Raw genomic sequence first — 22,145 nt, forward strand, 5'->3', positions numbered from 1 at the left:
GATGCTTTTTTAGCTAGTAAGCCAGGAAGCTTTGTTTCAGCTACCTACAACCTACTACATATAAGCCCCACAAATTAGCCTGTGCATCAGCTTTACCTTCCCATTCAAGGCTTTCATAGCTTCAACTGCATCTTCTCGTTTATTGAAATGCACAAAGGCGTAGTCTCTGATCTTCTTCACTCTCTCCACTGCACCTGCAGAAAATGTTGGGATATTAGTTGGAGAACAAAGGCTGACCAAGGGTAAAAGAACAAGAAGTCAATATCTTCTTACCTCTTAGGCAGTACATAACTTGGGGAAATAAATATAGTATTTAAAAAAAGGTTGGACACCAGGAAGTTTCTCATTACAATGGAGTGGTTTTCTCCTGTCCAAGATGTATTCTTAGACACAATCTTTGGTCTTGTGTCTCCCTTCTGTTGCAGACCACAGAGACCTGGATGGCTGAGCAGGACTTGTGACATAACCAGGATCTGGTGAGCTACAAGTAGCGTCACTGTGTGGTTGCCATCTCCATGGTTTCCTATGTGCATTGTATACAGTGTTCAGAGGCTGATGCTGCTCCTGTAAAGCAGGGAGGCTCTTCTCTTGACTCAGGTTGTTCAGCAAGAACAAACACCAACTTCTGTTCGGGTCAGAGCAGCCCCAAGCATGGGGATGGACTGGGACCAATGAGACAGCAGGCCTGGCCCTAAGAAACAGCCTTTCCTGTCTAAGTGGGGCATTCCTGACATGGGGCCCCGGGTAGTGGGGGATCCCCAGCCCCTGGGGATCCCCTGATTCACATGGACATGGTCCCCATCAGACTGCTGCATATGTGGACTTAGACCTCCTGCGAGTGGGGTTGGGCTTGGAGACCCCCATCCTGAATCTTTCTACACCTCTGTTATTACCTGTAAAAATCAAAATATAACTGGCTTCTTGTTCTTTTTTATGTCCATACCCTACAGCTTCCCTATGGCAGCTGCTCTGCTGCTAGGAACTTGCTAGTACCAAGATACTTTGCACAAATAAGTTTGTCCCCAAAATAACTGCACCAGTTCTCCTCCTGTGATCACAAGCTTTAGACATCTATCTTTTCCTCATCTTCCCCACTCCTGTGCATTGGGAAGTACATCATCAACCAGCCCCACCACCAAGACTGCAACACCCCAAAGATATCCACTGGAAATATGGCTGAGGGATACTGATGAATCTTCTGGTGGATTTAAAGCTGAAGAGGTGTGGGGAGAAATGTCATACTGCCACAAAAATACACTTACTCAAATAATTGCAGGAGAAAATACATTTCTTTTGCTTTCAGGGGGAATCATTAGGAATTCTATCGGGCTAGATGAAGCCTGCCAAAGCCTACAGAATCAGCAGCCTGCAGTTCTTCAGAATAACACTGGAATGGTAAGTAGCACTATGTATCCTTTTGGGATTGTCCCCAGAGTTAGGGGAGTTACACGGTGATGCCTTGTTCCAGCCTTTTCAAGGCTTTAATGAGCTCTCTGTGTTTTGAAAATCCACTTTCCCCCACTTGAGAGCATGGTTACTGGTGTTACTGGTACTTGCTTGATCCAAAATCTTGCTCTTCCCTGCCTCTGCTGGAGCAGAGCAATGACCCACCCTCAGGTCGTTTCCACAGAGAGGTGTGTGACTGTGTGACATTAGGGGGGAAGTATTCTCCCATTCAGCACATTTTGAGAGCATGACCTTCCTGATGGAAACTATCAGAGTTTAGGATTTTGCCAAAAGTCCTTGGATGCGTTTCAGTGAGAAAAGTGATGCAGCCCTCCAGAGAAGTCACCTGGCAATGTCCTTGGACAGGGTTAAGGGGTGATGTCCCTGCTGAACTGCAAACTGAGATGCGTGAGCATTGTTCCTGGCAGTGTCTATGGAGCCCAGAGTGGTAATTGCTCTGTTATGGGGACTTCTGGATCTTAAGTCTTTTGGGTATGATAATTTTTTTATTGGGTGACTTGTTATTGTCAAAACAGCTTCCTGGTGCTCTGGATCAACTGTACAGCCCAGGCAAGTGGCATTGAAATGCAGCTCAAAAATATGACAGGTAACCAAGGGAGAAAGTGAATAATTTCAGACCTGTGCTAACCACTTTTATTGTCACCTCACTATAATTTAAACTTCACTTGTTCTCCTCAATACTCAGGTTTTGCTGCTCTCATGCATGTTTTTTTGAAAGCATGGCTCATCTTAAAAAAAAGCATTCCTGATTTTATCCACAATAAATAAAACTGTCCACAAAAAAAAAAACCAAAAACCAAAAACCAAAAACAAACAAACAAAAAAAAAAAAAAAAAAAAAAAGGAAAAAAAAATCCAGCCTGAGAAAAGTGATAAAATGCTGAAAGGAAAACTAAAGATTATTCATATCTTCTGTTGTTGGCCTAGAAAACTTGTTTTAGGAGCAAAGCAGACAGCATTTACCAAAGTGTTGCACTGGAGTAACTGCATTCCTGCTGAGTGCAAGATCAGAACTGGGTAAATAATGGGGGAAGCAGCTAAAAGTGTGGAATGATACATATTTATCTCAGGGATAAATGGGATCTCCACCAGCTTGATGGTGGCTAAAAGTATTAGCCAGAAACATTAAAAGGACTCATAAAGAAACCTCATAAAAACCTTTGCAGCCTGGTAAAACCCCCCCCCCCAATAAACCAAAACACACAAAAACAAAAAAACAAAACAAAATAAAAAAACCCCAACCAAACAAAAAACCAAACAAATCCAACAAACAACACAAAAATCCCCAGATGTGTGCATGCACACACACAAAACAACAACAAAAAATGATAGAGAGCTGAAATTAAAAGTTGAAAAGTTAATGAAGGAAACAAATAAGCTCTGTAGTGTATTTTAAAGAATTATTAGGAGGAAGTTAACAGGAAGGAGATGAAATGCTAGTACTAATGCCTAATAGACTGTGGGGCTTGGAGAGATGAAGAAATGGGTTATTTTATCTGCATTGATTTTGGGTACAATTTTCTAAAGCTGGAACAACTCAGAAGTCAAATCTCCCTTAAAAAACAGTAAGGTTTTTATTCCCAACAAACCCAATTGCTTTTTGAAAAATCTTACCCTGTAATATATGCCACAAAGGAGCACTGTTATGTACTGCATTAAATATTAAGCACTGAGTATTCACAGTTTTACAGAAGAATGGGGGAGGTTTCTTATGAAAGAGAAAGAAACCACAATTTAGATTGAGTAGATAAAAAGCATTTACATGAAGTCACTCTACTCCCATCATCATCCCTTGCCATAGAGGACTCCTAAAATCACCCAGCTGTTGAACCAACAGCTTCTCTTGTTCAGGAAGATCAAAATGACTCAAGATCATTTTTATGGCTTAGGCCTCCTCATGCAGCATTTTGGATCTCTTCCAGCTTCCAATCATCCTAAAAAGTTTAGTAGTGTTGTCAGCTGGAAATTCAGCAGCCCTTAATGTGTGCATGCTGGTTGGGAGCCTTTGGTCTAATGATTATATTTCTAGCATCACACACAAACATTTTATAGCAGAAAACCAGTTATTTTCATCTCTCCCTTTAGCATTCTAAGACTGGAGCAATGTTTCAGTTTGTACTTATTTAGGAGCTAGCATGTCAGTAGGTCCCTACCTGGTTTGATGCTGTTGAACTCCTTTTCTATGGTCTCTTCTGTGGTTGACAGCATGAGGTTCCTCACATAGAGAATCTTCACGGATGACATCGTGTCCTCATCCACCTCCACCTCTGGTTCTGCCCAGTCAACAGCAATGGGGTGTCCCCACAACTGGATCCTTCCTTTAAATGGATGGGCATAGTCAATGTCAGACAGGTTTTAGCTCCTCTCACTTCTGCCCAGAGACTGATTTCACATGCAGTATGAACAGCAGAATAGCCCAATTCTACAAATTAAGCCAAAATATGCCTCGAGTAACCTGGTCTAGTGGGAGGTGTCCCTGTTTATGGCAGCAGGGTTGGGAGTAGATCCTTTAAGTCCCTTCCAACCCAAACTAGTCTGTAATTTTATGATTCTGTGATTTCTATCTCAAAGCACAGCTGCTTGTTAACTTGTTTCCTAAAAACAGGTGGTCACACTATTGGTGTGCTCCCACTAATACCTTAGGTTCCTGGCACAATGCAATATCCAGAATTAACAAAGGGAAAATATGGCATGATTCACAAACAGCTGCATTCTCTGGAGGGCTCTCTAAAGGGAAATATTTTAACAAACTTAGACAAAAAACCTCTTGGCTGCAAAAGCCATACACTAGATAACAGGAAAGGGATACAGAAGTCCTAGTTGGGCGAGATGAAATAGTAAAAGCCAGGATGTCTCTGTGTGCAACTATTTCAAGAGCTGCTGGATGAAGTGGTATAAAGGAAGGACACAAAAAGTAACACGGCACAAAACGGGATGTGGAAGAGAAACCCATGGGCTCTGTATGCACTAGGTAGAGCTGCTGAGGGTCATTGAGTCACCTAATTGATAAGTGATTGATTAGCAGATTGGTAGTGTTTAATATGTAATGAGAATGGACTGCCATGGCCTTGTCTCAAAGCTGTGGGAATCCTGGTGATGAGCAGCAGGACACCAGGTAAGACAGAGGCACCTCTATGTAGTGATGCTTTCTTTACCTCCTGTCTACTCCAGACAGCAATGGCAACTCTTTCCTCCCTTCTTTCTTTACTGTCCCTTCTGCACATCTTGAAGGGAGATCTTCCTCATTTTGTTCTTCAGGAGTGGTTGAAATCTGGCCATGAGATATCCAGAGCCCCAGGTTTCATGTGCTACATCTGTGGCCCCCTTTTGCTCCAGAAATTTTAATCAGCCCAGCATCTACTTCTTTGAAGTAGAATAGAGAGTATTTTCTGCTTTGGTGACTGCTAGGTATTACTTCCAGATAATGAAATAATATGTCTACCTCTTCTAAAAAGGTCCCCCAAAGAGTAAGTGGGACTTTGTGTTCTTTCTTTATCTCTTATCCTTATGATGTGAAGATTTGGTCCCCTGAGGTTTTAATTATTCTAAAACATGGAAGGAACCCAGTGATGCCTGTGCCAGTAGAGAGAAAATGAGAATCCTGTAAATTGCTTTTTTGATAGATCAAAAAAACCCCAAAACAAACCCAAGCCATTCTATCTTGCATCTCTGCTTGGATAACCTATCTAAGATGGGATGGGAACTCCAAAATTCAGGAAAATTAGAGTGTGAGGGTAAAATTTAGAGACTTGATTTTCTTTAACAGATCTTAAAATTAAGAAGCAAACCAGAAAGGGGCTGCTAGGAGGACTCAAGAATGAGACAGAATTTGTGGAGTGAGCTTGGGCTGATGTTCAGCTTTCACCACTGCCCAGTTGCCCCAGGCTGTTTGCAACCAGAAATTGAGAGGTGGGTGCTAGTGGCAGCCCAATGAAATGGAAGGCTGTGCGCCCCTTTCTGCATTGTCTTCTCCTGTTCAATATTGGAAATAATGACCTCCTTGACTAGCAGCAAGGTGCTAAGCTTGATGCCTAACTGTTTCAAAGTCTTCATAAAAAGCATCTTCACTATGAGTGTCCTCATTGTTCAGTTCTTGCTGCTGTTCTAGGTTGGACCAGAACCTTGAGCAACCTTTTCTAGTGGGAGTTGTCCCTGCCCATGCAGCGGGTTGGGAATAGATGATCTTTAAAGTCCCTTCCAACCCAAACAGTTCTGTTATTCTATGATTCTCCTTTCTGAGCATTTCTGTCTCTTACAAAGCTGCATCAAAGAGCAGGAGGTTCAGAGTAAAGGAAGCATCTTGCTAATGATATTCATCCAGTGCATCAGTTTGACACACATTCAGTTCTGGCTTGAAATTTTTTTCAAGTTCCTCCTCTGTGTTTGCAACATCAGAAAACTTTGGCTCCTGCTCAGTTCCCCCAACTTTCTACTGAGATGTCCCCAAACTGGAAAGCACTAACACATCACACGTGTCTGTTCAGGGCTATGTGCTGGTTCACATTTCTCTCACTATCTTTGCTCAGGATTTCAGGGCTCTGCACCCTCAAGGCTGCCACTGGCAGCTGTGGCTGCACCTCTTCCTTCCTTTCTTTATACAGAGACCAAAGAAATGTTGTAGAGAAGCATGGGCCAATTAATGTACTCCCACAAATAGGGAGATGCTAAGCTGATGCAGAAAGTGCAGAATAAAAGGAAGAATGGTCAATGACTGATACCCCCAATAGCTAACTACTCAGTCCTCAAAATCATGCTTTGAGGTTTTTCTTTGTTTGTTTGTTTGGCTTTTTGGTTTTTTTTTTACAGTCAGAAAAAAAGGATTTAAATTACATGTGGTTTCATGAACTTTCGTATAGAAAGAATGAAAGAAGACCGGTGGGTTAATGAATCTCAAACCAGAAGGTTTATTGGATTCTCTCAACAGCAATTGAGCTGGGTTCAACAAAACCAGAATGGGAGACAATGAGCATAAGATAACATGAGAAAATTGGTGAAATCACTGCAGATGCCATTAATGATAAGTGACTCCTTCATACAATACCTGCCAAATTTCTCTCTGTTTCGCAGTGGTCTTTGAATGTTCCCCAGCGCTAAATTGCACTGATGTATTTCTTTAAACTGTTTAAAACCTAAAGCATTTATTCATTTGAAGTTCTCTCCCCACACAGAAGATGTCTGTTTTGGAACATCTGCATTACACTGTCAAGACTGAATATGTTCTGAATATGTTGCATAATTTCCTGAGTGATTCTCTCTGAGAGGCCATAAATGAGGCTGTATTATTTTAATATATAACCCAAGATAACCATGGAATAATGCATCTCCTACAACAGAGCTGCACAGGTACACACAGCTAAATCCATCTAGATGTATTTTGAATAAATTTAGGCTCCTAAATGAACAATATGGATAATGAGCTCCATCAGTATGCTGAGGTACCTCCTGGCTCTGGGTGTCTCTAGCATCCAAGAGGAGAAAAAGCCTCAGAAAACCCTCAGCATTCACTTCCTTGGCTATTTGGGTCCTCTGGAGACACAGATCTCACCAAAGTGCAATGTGTACCTAGGTGACCCCTTAGATGGAGCCACCTTTATCACCCTTCTCATCTGCACTAACCTGGGAGCAGTTTTCTCCTGGCCATTGCTGCTGCCCGGTGACTTTCATATTCCACAAAAGCAAAGCCCCTGTTTTTGGTTTTGTCAGCTGCACTAGGGTAGACAATGATGTCCACAACCCCGTCCGTGACTTTCTTCATCTCTGCTAAAATTTCCTCCCTCTTCTTTGTTTTGGGGATCCCTCCTACAAACAGGCGGCAGTTGTCCACGCTGGCGCAGACTCCGAGGAGGCGCCCATTCCTGTGTGGAAACAACGTGGTTCATTTCTTAGGAACAGTTCTCAGGGAGAGGAAAAAATTAAAATGAAGCCCTCCTCTTTTCCCAAAACACAAGGTCAAACACAAGGCCTGCCACTTCTGTGGTGTATTTACTCGGGACATTCGGGTGGTCTGGCTCAATGCAAGATCTAACATGAAGGTCACCCCAGCTGAATTTAACATCAAAGTAAGGCAGCACCACTGAAATGAGGGATTTGAGATCAAGGAGAAAGCAAAGCCAAATCTGGCTTTTGCTTCCCGGAGTTTTCCCTTCTGCTACTTGCAAAAGCAGCTGGTTCTCAGGCTACTGTACCTACCTCCCATAGTCCCACCAGTGACTCTCGTGTTGCTGCCACAGGATTCAGTGTGTCTCCCAGTGGCTTGTAGATTCCCAGTCACCACTGGGCCTCACAGCTGAGGTTTTGGGGAAAGAAAATCCCTTGTCATGGGGAGACATCATTTCAGGGCTTACGTTGTGCAGAGCCCAAAGCAAAAATTTCCTTCCACATCACTTTGGCCACCTCTTTGTGGTTTAAGAACCTCTTGCATATCTTAAGAAATTAAAAACTTTTTTAGAGGAAGGGAGGTGGAGGTGAATGAAGCCTGATCTTTAAGATGTTCCAACCTATGGTACAAATCAGGTTTTCAAGCTTGCTACATGTCTCTTGTGATCTGCTCATCCTTAGGGTTACCAGTAAAGCAATTTACAACCCATCTTTTTTTTTTTTTTTTTCTTAAATGAAAACCATTAAATTACCAGAATAGTTTATCTCTATACAGTCCTCAGCAAAGGCATCTACTTAGCCCAATCTGAACTGAAAAAAGCCCACATTAAAATCAGTTAAAATAAAATCAAAATATCTGATGGGCCCATATGTTGTTGATTACTGGGTGTTGAATTCCAAAATTTTAGCCACAAACATGAGGGTTTTGTCTGTTGCAATCTATTAGGAAATATCACTGTTTTGCACATTAGTTTCCACCATGTTTCATTATTTTTTGCAGTTTCTCTGTCTCCCAGGGGATAGCTCACAAGAGAGACTGTGGGTAGGAATAAAGCAACAGAAAAGGACTCAGAGGGACTGGGGTTTTTTTGCTTTTGTTTGTTGTTTGTTTTTTTAAGGAAAACATTTCCTGCAAATTATTTTTGTCTCTGGTAAGTCCAACATGCTTGTTGGGCTAAAGCATAAAAAAATTACTGCACAGGGAGACAAAAAGCAATTTCCTCTCAAGGTTTAGGTATCTAAATAACCTTACTCGAGGCAAGGACAAATATGCCACACATATGTAACAAAAAAGAATAATATATACCATTAAAAGTTGATGGGAAGTTGTTTGCCATGCTTACCTGATTTCATAATTATTAAGTTGCTTGATTGCATTCTTTGCCTCCTGTTTATTGGAGAAGGTCACAAAGGCATAGCCCCTGTTGTTGCCATTAAAGTCCATCATCATTCTCATTTCATAGATTTTGCCAATCTGCAAATAGAAAGTAAAATACTTGTGAAAGAGATGTTTGTCAGCAAGGTTGGAGGTGTTCAGACAAGACCTAGGTTAGACGTTAGGAAGAAATTCTTTGCTGTGAAGGTGGTGAGACATTGTCATGGGTTGCCCAGAGAAGCTGTGGCTGTCCCATCCCTGGAAGATGGGGTTTGGAGCACCCTGGATTAGTGAGAGGTGTCCCTGGCCACAGCAAGGGGTTGGAACCAGATAATCCCTTCCAACCCAAATAATTTAGTGATTCAAGGATTCATTGATTCCTTGTCTATATCACAACTCAACTCCACCAAGTCAAGGGCAGTCTGGGCCAAACCATCTCCAGTTCAGCCTTGAAACACAGATCTGAACAGCAGTAACCTCTTGCAATTCAACTACCCACCATATGGCCTTACTTTTTCACACAGTGGTATAAGTTCATCTTCAAAAAGGTCTCGGGGCAGTTTCCCAATAAAGATCTCACACCCCCTCTCAGGTGGGGGGCTGTCCCAGCCAGGGGGGGGGCCTCCATATTTCCTCTGCCCATTTTCCTGCAATGAAGAAAAATAAATTGATGGCTTAGATGTAGATTTAAAATGTGGATGTAACCAACCCCTTCCCAGGGTATGACATGTTATACACCCCCTGTTATCAGTCAGTTGGATGCTCCTTCCCTGCAAGGACCAACTCTGCACAGACCCACCAGAGCTAATGCAGGTGCCTTGCCTGCCCTGCTGCCATGGCTGCTGAAAGGCTTTCATATCTCTGTATGCTGGTGACGTGATGGAGAAAGGTCTAGTTTGTGCTTAGCTGAGTTTTGCTGAGGAACATCCATCAGTGCATGCTCTGCAATTGCTTCAATTGCTACTTCAGATGTCCAAGATGGATGCAGTCAAATACCTTATAAGAAAATATAGGTCTTCATGTCTGTGGGAGGTGAATTTCCACAGGGTACATGACAGTTGTGGACTTTGTAATGTAACACTTGCAAAATTTATAATTTGTCATAATTTTTCATCCAATCATAAACATGTTGCCTCATATTTTAGTAAATGACAGAGAGCTTCCAATATAGACCAAAGAAATGATACCAGGATTGCCCACCCTTGGGGGTTTTCAAAGCCAAGCTGGATGGGGCTTGGAGCAACCTAATTAGTGGGAAATGTCCCTGCCCATGGCAAGGTGTTGGAACTAGATATCTATAAGATCCCTTCCAACCCAACCCATTCTATGATTATGACTGAAAGCAGAAGGACTTCCCAAATGCGGAAGGCATCTGGACCTCAGAAAGTACTAACAAAGGTGAAAACTGGTGATTAAGGTAGGAATGTGGACAGAGATGTGGACTGAGTAAAAGGGGCCAGCCAGGGAGCCTGAGGCATCATTGCCAGTAGGTAATGCTGGAGGTGCTTAAAGCACTTTTAAAAAAGAAGTTTGTGCCAGCAGCTGGGCTTAGTGAAGAGGGAGCAACACCTGGCACAAGGTGTGGTAAGGACCTGGGCCTGGAGATGGACCTGAGAGAGAGCAGAGGGTCACTGATGGGAGGAGGGCATGAGGGGGGCAAAAGATGACACCTGCCTACCCAGGAGTTTCTTTAGACAGAGAGCAACTCTTGGTCTCAAATAACATCTAAAGTTATAAAGACTAGCAAATATTTCCACTTTTTGCTATGTCTTTGCTAGGTGAGTGTGTCTTTGTTCTGCTTTCCTATTTTGAATCATATTTCCTTCCTTCCTTCCTTCCTTCCTTCCTTCCTTCCTTCCTTCCTTCCTTCCTTCCTTCCTTCCTTCCTTCCTTCCTTCCTTCCTTCCTTCCTTCCTTCCTTCCTTCCTTCCTTCCTGTCCTGTCCTGTCCTGCAGCAGTGACCTGCTCCCAGAGGAGCTGGGACTCTGCTCATTTTTCTGGTTTTGGCTCCCTGATAATTCCTGTAGCCACTTCTTGCTCTGGGATTATTCCAGGCAAGGGAATGCCTGTACAGCTGACCTAAGAGGAAGGCCTAAAGCACATAAGCAAATTGAGACCTTCACAGGACATAAGAATACACTACAGTGTCTTTCAGTTTTCCTGAGTCTGTAACAGGCCCTGAATTACTGATGTTCATTCCTGAAAATGGCCAGAAGGGTCTTACTGTCCCACTTTAAGCCAAGTGAGATACAATCAATCAAGCAGCTCTTTTTTTTTGTTTGCTTTTTTTAGAGTTTTGTAAAGTTCAACTTGGAAAAGTGTCTGGCAGGACAGAGGACTTCATTGTCCCTTTCACAAAGATGGGTGACCCTGGTGTACACTGAGGAAGAACGTTTGACTGCAATGATGGATAGGTTGGAAGAAAAGCCCAGAGAGACATGGAAAAGGAAATCAGGAGGAGAAAAAAGAAAGCCCATGCAAAAAAGTTAAAACGGTAAGATAAAACCTGGGATGGAAAATCTATGGAGAAAGAAGATGCTGGGAGAAGTGGGAAGGTGGGGGTTGGGGTCTGTGGTTTAGGAATGAGCCATAACCAGATGGGATGGTATGAAAAACTTAAGGCCAAGGTAAAAAAAGGCACAGTAAAAAGAAGACTTAGGGAAGTTATTTATCTTCTGGGTCAGGTACAGAAGAAAACATCCCCAAGGGCAAAACCCCCAGCTGTTGGCCAGGTTCTGGGGTGCACACTGAATTTAGGGGTATAGGAAAATGTTGGGGTTTTTTTCCCCTGGAGTATCAGTTTTAGCTTTGGGCTGCTGTACCTTCTAGAGCTACACAAAGCAAGGCAAAGTTCCAGGAGAGCACCTGCCTAAATACACTGCTTTCAGTCACTTTTTCCAGGATGCAAGGTCAGTTATATTAATGCCTGATGCTTTTGAAAAAAATGGCTTGCTTTAGTCATGCTAACTAAGAAAGACTTCTTCAGATGCCCTTTTGAAGGACATGCCCTGTCTCCACCTGCCCTCACCAGAGGAAGCTTTGCACTTTGAGACCTTGAAGATTGAGGCTGGGAGGAAACCTTTGGTGGTTGGGCAGGTGAGTTGCTCACCTCCCATGCACCTGAACACGTACAGGGCTCTGTACAAAAGGCAGAGCTGAGGGTCCTGCCTTGGACTTTCCATGGCCAAGTCTGGACCTATGCTCTCCTGAAAGGGCTCTGTGAGTTTTCTTCGCTAAACTACCACTGCAGCCATGGCTTTCAGCCACCAAGCCCAAGTTTTCCTATAATTTAGCAGTGCTCAGGGTTTTCTTTCCACCCTCACCATAATTTGGCACTGTGCAAAGCACTCCTGGAAGAATAAGGTCCTGCTTAATGAAAGGCAACATCTATACTTGTGTACAGCAGCACATATGTTAGAGGAACACAGAAAGAAGAATCAAGAAGTGCTTCATGCATTCAGATTTGCTGCTCAAGCCCCTCATGAGACACGCTGATTCAGGATAAAGCATGGATGCAGAAGGATGTGACCGTGAGTTCCTACCTGGATCAAATTATATCCCGTTCGCTGAATTAAGGCGCGGAGGGCGGCTTCTTTCTGTGTGCCGGTCAATCCATCCCTGGATTTGTGATTTGATTCCATTGTGAATGATTATCAGCAAAAAATCAGGTTAATTAGGGGTGCTCACTGCAATCAAATTTAAGATAAATTAAAGAAATTAATAAAGCTAGGGGGAGAAAGTCCACCCTCCTGAGAAAGTTAACAGGATCATTCTTGAGAAATGAGTCATTCCGAGATCAAAAAAACCCAGAACACCACAGACTGTGTAAAAAGCAAAAATAACCCCTTCTTACTCTTTGCATGAAAATAATATATATATAACCCCTGATTGGCATTTTATAAGAAATAAGACCTCTGTTGAGAATTGGACTATTTATAAAAAACAAGAACACTGGAGATCTGTATCTAGGTTCAGGTCTGGGGCAACTGTGGGTTCATATGTTTCTATTCAGAGCTGTAGTTTTAGGTCATACCTAATGAAAGATCTTTATTTTTTTCAGCTTTGGGGTGAAAACACCATAAAGCTGAGATCTCTCTTGCATTACACACCGGCAAAGGGGCTTTTATCCTTTGGTGGGGCCCTGTTTTTCCTCCACGCTAAGCTTTGAGCATGTGCAAAACCCATTTGTATGAGCCAGGCATTGAAACGGGGTCTGCAGATGCAACACTGATCTTGAAGACTCATGAGGATGGGCTGATGCTGAACACCAGCAAGAGCAAAAGCATTTACCTCTTTGGGTCCTCATAGCCATGGCATGCTTGTTGCCTGGTAGGACCAAGACCTCCAAGGAGGAAATTGCTAAATCATGTCATCCAAAATGGTCATTATTGCCTTAAATTGCTGGAGGCAACAAAAGGTGATGATAACACAATGCTAGGCACAGGCACAATTCTACAGGAATAATGGAAAAAACCTTTTCCTATACCTGTTTTTTTAATTCCAAAATATTTCTTAGCACATGCTGCTCTGGGGGTTCATTGAGGCAAGAGCTAAGGCTTGAGGCTGGCTGCTTCACCTTTGGAGGTTACCTGCTTTCTGCTCCTCTATCTTTGTATCCTGGGAGACTTATACACGTGTTTTGCATTCAAATAGATGGATTAGGCTCGGCGCCAAAAATCTCAGCCTTGTGTCAATTGGGCTTTGCAACACGGAGCTTCAGAGGCTACAACTTAAATACCTGGAGGCAGAGGCACTCCGGAATGCCAGATTTGGAGCTATTTATTGCTGAGGTTTGTGAGGTTTTTTGTTTGTTTGTTTGGGGTTTTTTTGATTGTCTTTTGTTTCGGTTTTGGTTTTTTTGTGGTTTTGTTTTGGCTTTGTTTTCAGTGTTGGGGTTTTTTTGGTGGTTTTTTTTGTTTGTTTGTTTGTTTTATTTTGTTTTATTTTTTTTCCTTGTTTGTTTTATTGCTGTTTTGTTTTGTTATAAATGTTGTCCAAGATTCTCTGGTGTTTTTATGACTACCAACATACAGATGCTGGGAGATGGACTACACAGTATCTCTCTCCTGTCCCTAATTCCAAAATGGGGATCTCCTGCAGCAACTAGAACCCACATTGTTTTGGTTTCTCCTTGCTGAGGGCAGCAGCAGCAAGAGACCATCGATTCTTGAGGTTTCTGTGCCTCTGATCCCTCAGGAGCTGGGATTCAGCATGGCAGAGGGCAGGAGCATCCCACTGCTGTACAAGAATGATTGAATGCTTTCCCAAGCTGCTGAAGAAGGAACAATCAGTGGCTCTAACCCCCTCACATTTAAAATCAAAATGAGTTTTCCATCCTCCCCTCCCTGTACAGACTCTACAGAGGAAACCTCTGGTGCGCTGCAAATTTGGCCCCCTTATATTTTGCTTCTGTTCCATCCTGGCTTTACTGGGGGTTGAGCAATTGAAATGCAGTATTTGGATGGTGCAAATTTCCCCCAAGGTTCCCTGTTAGCCTGGACTTGAGCCCATTCTCATGTAGCCAAAGCCAGTGCAGAGGTGGGACTGAAAGGGGATGGCTGCACTTTGCTGGTGTCTCTAAATTTCACAATACTTTGTCTTTTCCATGGATTGTATCAGTGCTGCAGCCACCCACTTCTTTGGGTGGGAGCACAGAGGCAGGCAGAGGCTGCAGGCACCTCACCCCACCTCTCTGCTCCATGCCAAGAAAGCAGCTGGGCTACAGCCAGGAAAACCCCAGTGGGTTTCCATTGCAGCTGAGGTTTTCAGGCTCTCACCAGCCATGACCTAGATAGATGAGTGGTGTAACAGCCTTCTTTTTCTTGTAGAGCAGGGGGTTGGACAGGAACAGAGCGTGTCCCTGGCTGATGCATTTACAAGAATATCCCTCTCTGGCTTCTGTCTTATTAGACAAGACCAAGCAAGTTCTTCTCACTGCCCGCAAAGGTTTTAGGTTCTAAATCAGCATGTCTGACATTGGTGTACTCCAGGATACACTCGAACAATCTGCTAGGAGCAAGAGAGTGAGAGCAATCAAGGTTGTGTAAGGTATTAATCACAGCCACTGCAAATCCTGGTGTTGGAGACTTCAATGTGTTTTTTTAAAGGTGCCAGAAAAATCAGTCACCATGCTGTTGGGATGTGTGTTAATGATGAACCAGCCTTAATCTATGCCCAGTGCTTTCACATGCTGCCACCTCTGAAGAAAGCCCATCCATCCCTAAGGAAGCAGCACTGCCCTGTGCAGGTGCACGGGGATGATCCCCATATACCCCAGCCTGCCTGGATCATGGCCCTCAGCAGATGTGTTGGTCCTGCTGGAAGCGGGGTCCAGCAGGAGACCCTCACCCCAGGGCACCTGAGTTACTCTGCAAGTCACTGCTCCTGACTGAGGAGCAGCAGCAGAGGCCAGGGACTGGACAAACCTATGAACAACCCAGTACACCACCAAGTCTGGTTTTGTAGCATTGCTCTTATTTTTTAAGTCCCTCCTACTAGTTACCACCCCAAAGTCATTCACAGCTGATTTATAAACCTTGTTGTTTAATAGCTTTCCTCCACCAGCTGAGTTCCCTGGGATAAAACAGAAATCACATCTCTCTTTTTAAAGAGGTATAAATCACAACCCAACAAATCCCAAGCAAGGTAAGACCAGGCTTTCCAGCCCCCATTTGAAGCACCTCTTCTCTTCCCCCCTTCTCACCTGCCTCCCGTGGCCTGAAGTAATCTAAATACCTTTTTGGACAGGATGCTTTTCCACCTCCACCACCTCAGGCCCTGTAGCTATCATTGCATTCAGACTATTTACAGGGTATATTTACAGTGGAATATTTTATTCCTGAAACTGGTGGGATTTCAGCCCTTCCCCCTTATTCCAGGCATCAGACTTAGGCCAGTGTGCTGGGCTCATTTTTTTTTTATCAGTAAGGGAGGAGAGCTGCTGTCATGCGACCTGGGGAAACACGATTACTCTCTCCTTCTTTGTTCCCTGGGCCATTAATCAATTAGCAGATTTACCCTCACAGGGGTAAAACCCCCTTCCATGGCTGCTGTTCCAGAGCATAAATGACTGCAGAAATTTAAGGCAGTATTTTTATCACTATTTAAAAACAACCAACCAAACCAAAACAAAACAAAACCACAAGCCCATTTAGTAGAAATACTTGTTCTGGATGGCAATAATTTTCAGGGGTTTGACCCTTGATGGTTTTCTGTTAATGATGACCATTATGCTAAAAAGAGAAGAAAAAAAAGGAGGGGATGTTGCATTTTGTTTAGATGTTTCTGTTGAAATTAGGATCTTCAGAGGCTTAAGCTGTCTGGGTACCTTTCCTATTTCATCCTCATTTTTGACCAATTTTTTAATAATACTGCTGAGATCACAGAAGCAAGAGCCCTGTGTCATTAGAAAAGGAAGGTAAAGCTTTTATCTGAAATTGGAGCATCCCTTCATTTGATTTTCCTTCCTCTGATCAACAGTGTCATTTGTTTTAGGTTTCTATTAAAGCTCTGAAATGCTAAGGCAAGAAAAGGTACTTCTATGCCCTGCAAGCACCATACTGACAAGAAACAAACTTTTTATAACACTGCCTCACATCTCTGTGATTGCTGCTTTCCCATGGTTACCTTGCCAGCTAGTGCAGGCACATCCCATGGCTTTGCTCCATCTAGCAGGGAGCAAGGTGAATCCAGAAGTTTTATTGAAAAAACATGCATTTTGGGTTATTTGCTTGGAAAAGGGGGAATTAGTTTCCCTATTCAAGAGCTGTCTCCCATGCTAGGATTTTTGCTGGGAGGAGGAGAGGTGGTATTTGTGCCCAGACCCTCCTTTTGTCCCACATGGCTTTTGGCCCCTGAACCTGCCCCTCTGCAGCCCCTTCAGGGAAACCAGGTTACTGTTTCCATGAAGGAGATAACAAAAATGTGTTTATCCTGCACCAGTCAATACACCATCATGATTAAATGTGGGGAGCTACTCAGACACTTAACGAAGGCTGTTTTGCACTGATACCCTCCCCCCTGCACAATCATTCCTACAAAAAAAACCCAAAACAAAACAAAAACAAAAAAAACCCCAGCATTTGAAAAGACTGGATAGCTATATTCACTCTTTAGCCTTTATAACTTAAACAGGTAGTCACTAGAGAAATTATTTTTTCTTTAGGAAAATGTTTTCTTTTACATTGTCAACTTGCTTTTCGAGGTTTTGAGTTTTTTTCCTCTGTCCAGGCTCCAAACAATAAATATTCTCATATATATATATATGTGTGTGTGTGTGTGTTGAGTGTGTATACACACCCATGTAAATTCCTCCTCAAAAGAGACACTTGAAGCTCCACAAGCTGCCACCAGCTCTTTGCTGGGGAGGGATACTATGGGACTGAAGCATCATGGCACAAGGCTTCAGCCCCTTTGCTTTCCAGAGCACTGGGGTTTTCTTCCATCTTAGATGTCCCATGAAAAGTGGGAACTGATGGGTATTTGCAAGAAAGCAGGATAATTCAAATTTTCAGCATTTCAGGAAAATATTTCACATATAAACCAGACATTTTTTTGCTCAGCCTCTCTTGCTCAGGAAGGGGCTGCTCTCCTTCAAATACCTTCCAACTGCCTTTGCAGCTGTTACCCAAATCACCCAACATGCCCCCAAAAGCCCTTTCTGAGGATGAAGGATGCCCTATGATGAGCTTAGCCTTCTTCCTCTCCACCATTTTGTTTATGGCATCATGTGCCAGATGCCTTGAAGCCAATCTCCCTCCAGCAGCCACTCTCACCCCAGCCTCCTGTTTCACCAAGGCAAAATATCTTAAAAGTAGTACTATGTATGGGGCAGAAAACCTGCTGCTTTGAAAAGATTAGAGAAAATTGGCATTTTTTTTCTTTTAGGATCAGTGATTGACATTGAAGCAGAAAGCAGCCTTTCGCAAGGAGGAGGAATAAGAAGCCAGGTGGAAAGATTTCTAATGATTTGCCTCAGAAAGTTGCACTTTAACGAATCAAGACCAAATTATTGCAGGAAAATCCTCTTCTCCCTCTTTCACCTCCTCTGGCTTCACTCTCCTGGCAGCCACCGGTGAGCGGCTGGGAGGAAATGGTTGAAAAAAGCTCCTTGCTGCTGCTGCTGCTGCTGGGGGGCAGAAATTACACGAAGGCCCCTGAGGAGCCACTATCTGCCCACCTTTGCTCATCCAAACATAAAGGCAAGCACTGTGGGGCTGTGGCACTGGGCGGGTCGAGCTGTGGGGTGCAGGGGAGCCCTGGCCCCACCAAACTGGACCCACCAGTGCTGGGCAGCACCCAAAGCATGAATTTGTCGCTGGGGCATCACTGGGGAGGGAGGAAAGGCACAGGATGAAGCTGCCCCTTCCCCATCCCAGCCGACTGCCGCGTTTCTCGGGTGACCCGGTCCCCACACCCCAAAACCTTGGGGTAGGATGAGCTGCCACATACCTGAGCAATTTTGGAGATCACCGCCTGGAGAAAAGGTCTCCTTGATTATGGAGAGTTTGCGACGTGTCGCTCGGGTTATTCCCTAATCATCATATCAAACTCCAAAGGTTCAGCAGCCCTGGAGCTGGTTTACAGTCCCTGCAGGTTAACCATTAACCTGCTCTATCTGCTGGCTCCCTCTGGGCCTTTGACCAGATAGCTGGGTCACCACCACTCTGACAGCACCTACCCAGACCCACTTTTTTGTAAAGAAATGCAAAGTACTGAAGTCAGGCAGTGGCTTGAGGGCTGGCACTGCCCAGGGCTTTCCTGGCTGATCTGCCCCAGCTGCCAATACAGGGATGCTGGGAGAAGGGACACAGCCTTGTGCCACTCCAGGCTTCAATTGGAGGTTTTCTCTGGTGGTGGAAGACAGCAGGAGTGAGAAATCCCTCTCACCAGTGGCCTAATTGTACATAACCTATGTACACTATGAAATTATTGTCAGAGTAAAGTCTAAATAAACTTGCAGCGAGAAAACCCAGCACAGGTTTTGGGGTGGGTTCGTTGCACCTGCACAAGGCTGCAAATAAAATCAGTGGCCACAAATCTCTGCAATGGGTGGCTGCCAGATGTGGTGACCTCTGAGCATCCAGACATTGTGATCTTCAGGGGTGTTGTGGCACATATGTTGATGAAACAACTGAATTGACTGTGCTGAAATCCTTTTGGACCTGAAAAGTAACAAAATGGGTATTGTCATGGTTTGGCAGAGTCATTTCTTACACAATGTGCAAGCTCAGCATTCCAGCATAAGGATCCATCCCAGCAATCACATCCTCCTGTCTCTCACCTCGATGTTGGGCTATGACAGTACCTGTAGGTTGCCAGTCCTGAAGTCAGACCCCACCACCAGCCCACACTGCTTCTGAGCTACATTTGAGGGAGTTTTGGGCTTCATCCTGAAGCTTGTTAAGCAAAGTGTTTATGATTACGTGTTGCTGACTCTTCAGGTTTGGAAAAGTGCCACACTAGTGTTTGCTTAACTTTAACAGCATTAGATATTCCTGTGCATCCTTGTTCCCTCAAATCCCTAGGCACATTTCTCCTTGCTCAGGCAATTTCTTTGTCTAAAAATGCCTCTATTCCCAATAAAATGACAGCATCCACCTTCTGCTGAATTCAGGGATTCAAATTCAGATTCTGGAGCTTTTTTTCAAAAATAAACAGCAGCAAAAAACCCCACAACATCAGTCATGACCACCTACCACTGATCACAGTCAGGGTCTGCTGCTCCTCCTGGGCAGAGCCTGGGGGTGATGGGTAGATATATTTTCATATTGTTTCCCTATCAAAGGGATTCTTCTGTCTTTATCTCAACTTTCGTGAAGAAGTGATAAAATTTGATCATGAGTGTGAATTAGATTACTGATTCAATGTTAGCATGCCACCAAGCACCTTGGACTCTGCAAGGAAATGATGAAATAATTCAGTGATTGAATAAATACAGCTGCCCTGAAACTGACAGGGGGAGGAGTAAAACAGCTCCACAAAATGATCTGTCATGCATCTTCATGTGACCATCACTAAAAGGAATCATGACAAAAAATCTTTAAGGTCAAAAGAGGGTGATTTGAGATGTTATCTGAGTGCAGGTTATAGAGGTGTCTGAGGGTGCATGAGGAAGACTCAAGCCTTGCTGGGGAGGAAAAGCCATCAGCTCATTAGACAAAATGCAGATAATATGTGGGGTTAGATGGGCAAATAGAAGAATTAGGGATGGAAAGCCATTCACTGAGCCCTGTTTTGGGGTAGCAACTGGCCATGCTTCCACCAGACCCAGAGACATGGAGGAACTGTGGCAACACATATGGGCATAGGGGACACATGGAAAGTCATTCAGATGCCAAGTAGTTGGGATTTTGGAGTGATTTTTTTTAAGGCCCTTGAGTTGTGCACGAACAACATCTGGGATTGGGTCCGTCTCACCCCCATCCCCTCTTTTACCTTCCTTAGGTTGTGTGACTTCCCCTGACAGTTTTCTAAGGTGTTTTAATCAAGGTGAAGCAGCTGGGCTGGATCTGCAAGGGGGCCCAGAAGCCAGGGGGCTGGGACCAGGGGAGCTGAGCTACAGGTGAAACTAAGTAAATCCTCATTGGAGACACAGGTGCAGCAGGTTTGGGAGAAGTGGTAAGAAGATAAAGGGCTAGACCAAGAGTAAAGCTAACTTTGTTTCAATATGGAACTGTTTCAGAGACTTCTGTAGGCATGGCTGGTATGCAGTAGGAAGGAAGGTAGTGGCTTTCCAAAGGTGAGAAGTAATGGGGAGGATTTTGGGGGGTAGAGAGGGAGCGTGAAGAGCTCTGGGTACAAATGTCACTTCCAAAGGACTGGTCTGTCTTTGGGTGCTGGGGTGGTGGAGGGACCAGGGTAGGAGCCTCAGTGTAACCCTATGGCTGGAGATGGTGCTGAAGGCTGTCCCTTAAATCCTTATTTCCAGAGGTTGTGTGTGTTTTTCATGTAACCCAATAGTCATGTGAAGACCCTTGCTGGGGGAAGTGCTTTTAACAACAGGAGCCCTTATCTTAGTTTTTGGTGTGTGGAGCTGTGAGCCAGGATTTGAGAAGATCTGCCTTGAAAAACTTTGAAAATCTGTAAAGAAAATGGTGATGAGGTTGAGCATTAATAGCTCTGCTGTAGCATAGATGTGTCTGCAATGCCCAGACCCTTTCCTGGTTCTGTAGCCTTGAAAGCACCTCCCAAGTCTTCTGTTGTTCCTTGTGGCGGGGATGCATGGGACATAATGACCAGGTGTGGGGACACCACCATGTACATTGTGTCACCACTGTGTCCTCTGCTGGGGAGGGTCTGCTAGTAACAAAGAAATGGTCTGGTGCTAAAAGGGCTTTGAATTTTCCCAAGTGGACTGAAGATTCAGTAGGCCATATATATATGGTAAAGGTAAAGGTTTGGTAGGCCCCATATATATATAAGGAAGGTTAAGCATGTCTGTGTGCACAAAAAGCAACAAGTTACAAAGGGTGTTAAACACCTTTGCAACTTATTGCAGTTATCTACATGCTATGCTCTCCTACAATGCAATAACTCTGCATAGGATAATGCTATTGTGGTTGTAGTAATAAACAATTAAATCTAAGTCTTAATGGGTTAAAAAAAAAACAACTGTGTCTCAGGAGCCTACAGTGTACCCTTCTAGAATCACGGGTGGGTGGAAAGGGACCTGAAAAATCATCTTGTTTCCAACCCTGTGCGTGGGCAAGGGCACCTTCCAATAGACCAGGTTGCTCCAAGCCCCATCCAGCCTGGCCTTGAATGCTTCCAGGGAGAAGGCAGCCACAGCTTCTCTGGGCAGCCTAGGACAGTGTCTTGCCACCCTCACAGGAAAGAAATTCTTAAGATCTCATCTAAATCTTCCTTCTTTCAGCTTAAAATTTGCCCTTGTCCCATCAGTCCATGCCCTTGTAAGTAGTCCCTCCCTCAGCTTTCCTGTAGCCTCTTCAGGGGATGGAAGGTGCTTTAAAGTCTCCTAGGAGCCTTTTCTTCTCCAGGCAGAGCAACCCTAACTCTCTCAGCCCATCTCCAGAACAGAGTATAAAAGACTTTCCACCTTAACCAGGTTTCTTACCCAGAACAACTAGTGTGGTTTCACAGAATTGCCACAGTTGGAAAAGACCTCTAAGATCACATCCAACTGTCAGTATCCCCCCTTAATAAAATATATCATCTGCAAATCACTTAAACATGTCCCTAAGTGCCTCATCTACATGGTTTTTAAGTTCTTTCAGGAATGGTGACTCCACCACCTCCCTGGGCAGGGAACCCTGGGCAACAGATTCCAATACCAAACTACTCTCTTGGTAAAGAAATTATTGATGTGTCTATAAAAACTATTTTAGTTGTCCTTTATGGAAACAGCCAGATTGAGCTCCACCTGGGCTTTGCGTTCCTAATTTTTTCTCTACATGACCTAACTACAT

General features: G+C 43.9%; 1 protein-coding gene across 7 annotated transcripts in view; it reads right to left on the reverse strand.

Moving 5' to 3' along the window:
• A1CF (APOBEC1 complementation factor) overlaps window positions 1-18,301 on the reverse strand; it is a 35,198-nt gene extending 16,897 nt beyond the window's left edge. For 5 of the 7 annotated variants that reach the window (XM_071748875.1, XM_071748876.1, XM_071748878.1 and 2 more), the window contains exons 1-7: window positions 18,169-18,301; window positions 12,261-12,404; window positions 9,231-9,365; window positions 8,687-8,817; window positions 7,083-7,321; window positions 3,620-3,784; window positions 97-194 (exon numbers count right to left, since the gene is read on the reverse strand). In XM_071748875.1, the coding sequence (XP_071604976.1) occupies window positions 97-194; window positions 3,620-3,784; window positions 7,083-7,321; window positions 8,687-8,817; window positions 9,231-9,365; window positions 12,261-12,359 (867 nt within the window). In that variant the 5' untranslated portion in view covers window positions 12,360-12,404; window positions 18,169-18,301. The remainder of the gene's footprint in view (window positions 1-96; window positions 195-3,619; window positions 3,785-7,082; window positions 7,322-8,686; window positions 8,818-9,230; window positions 9,366-12,260; window positions 12,405-18,168) is intronic. The other 2 variants (XM_071748880.1, XM_071748879.1) reach the window with 2 other exon arrangements.
• Between the last annotated feature and the right edge of the window lie 3,844 nt (window positions 18,302-22,145).

The sequence above is a fragment of the Heliangelus exortis genome, chromosome 7, assembly GCF_036169615.1.
Source record: "Heliangelus exortis chromosome 7, bHelExo1.hap1, whole genome shotgun sequence".
Lineage (NCBI taxonomy): Eukaryota > Metazoa > Chordata > Aves > Apodiformes > Trochilidae > Heliangelus > Heliangelus exortis.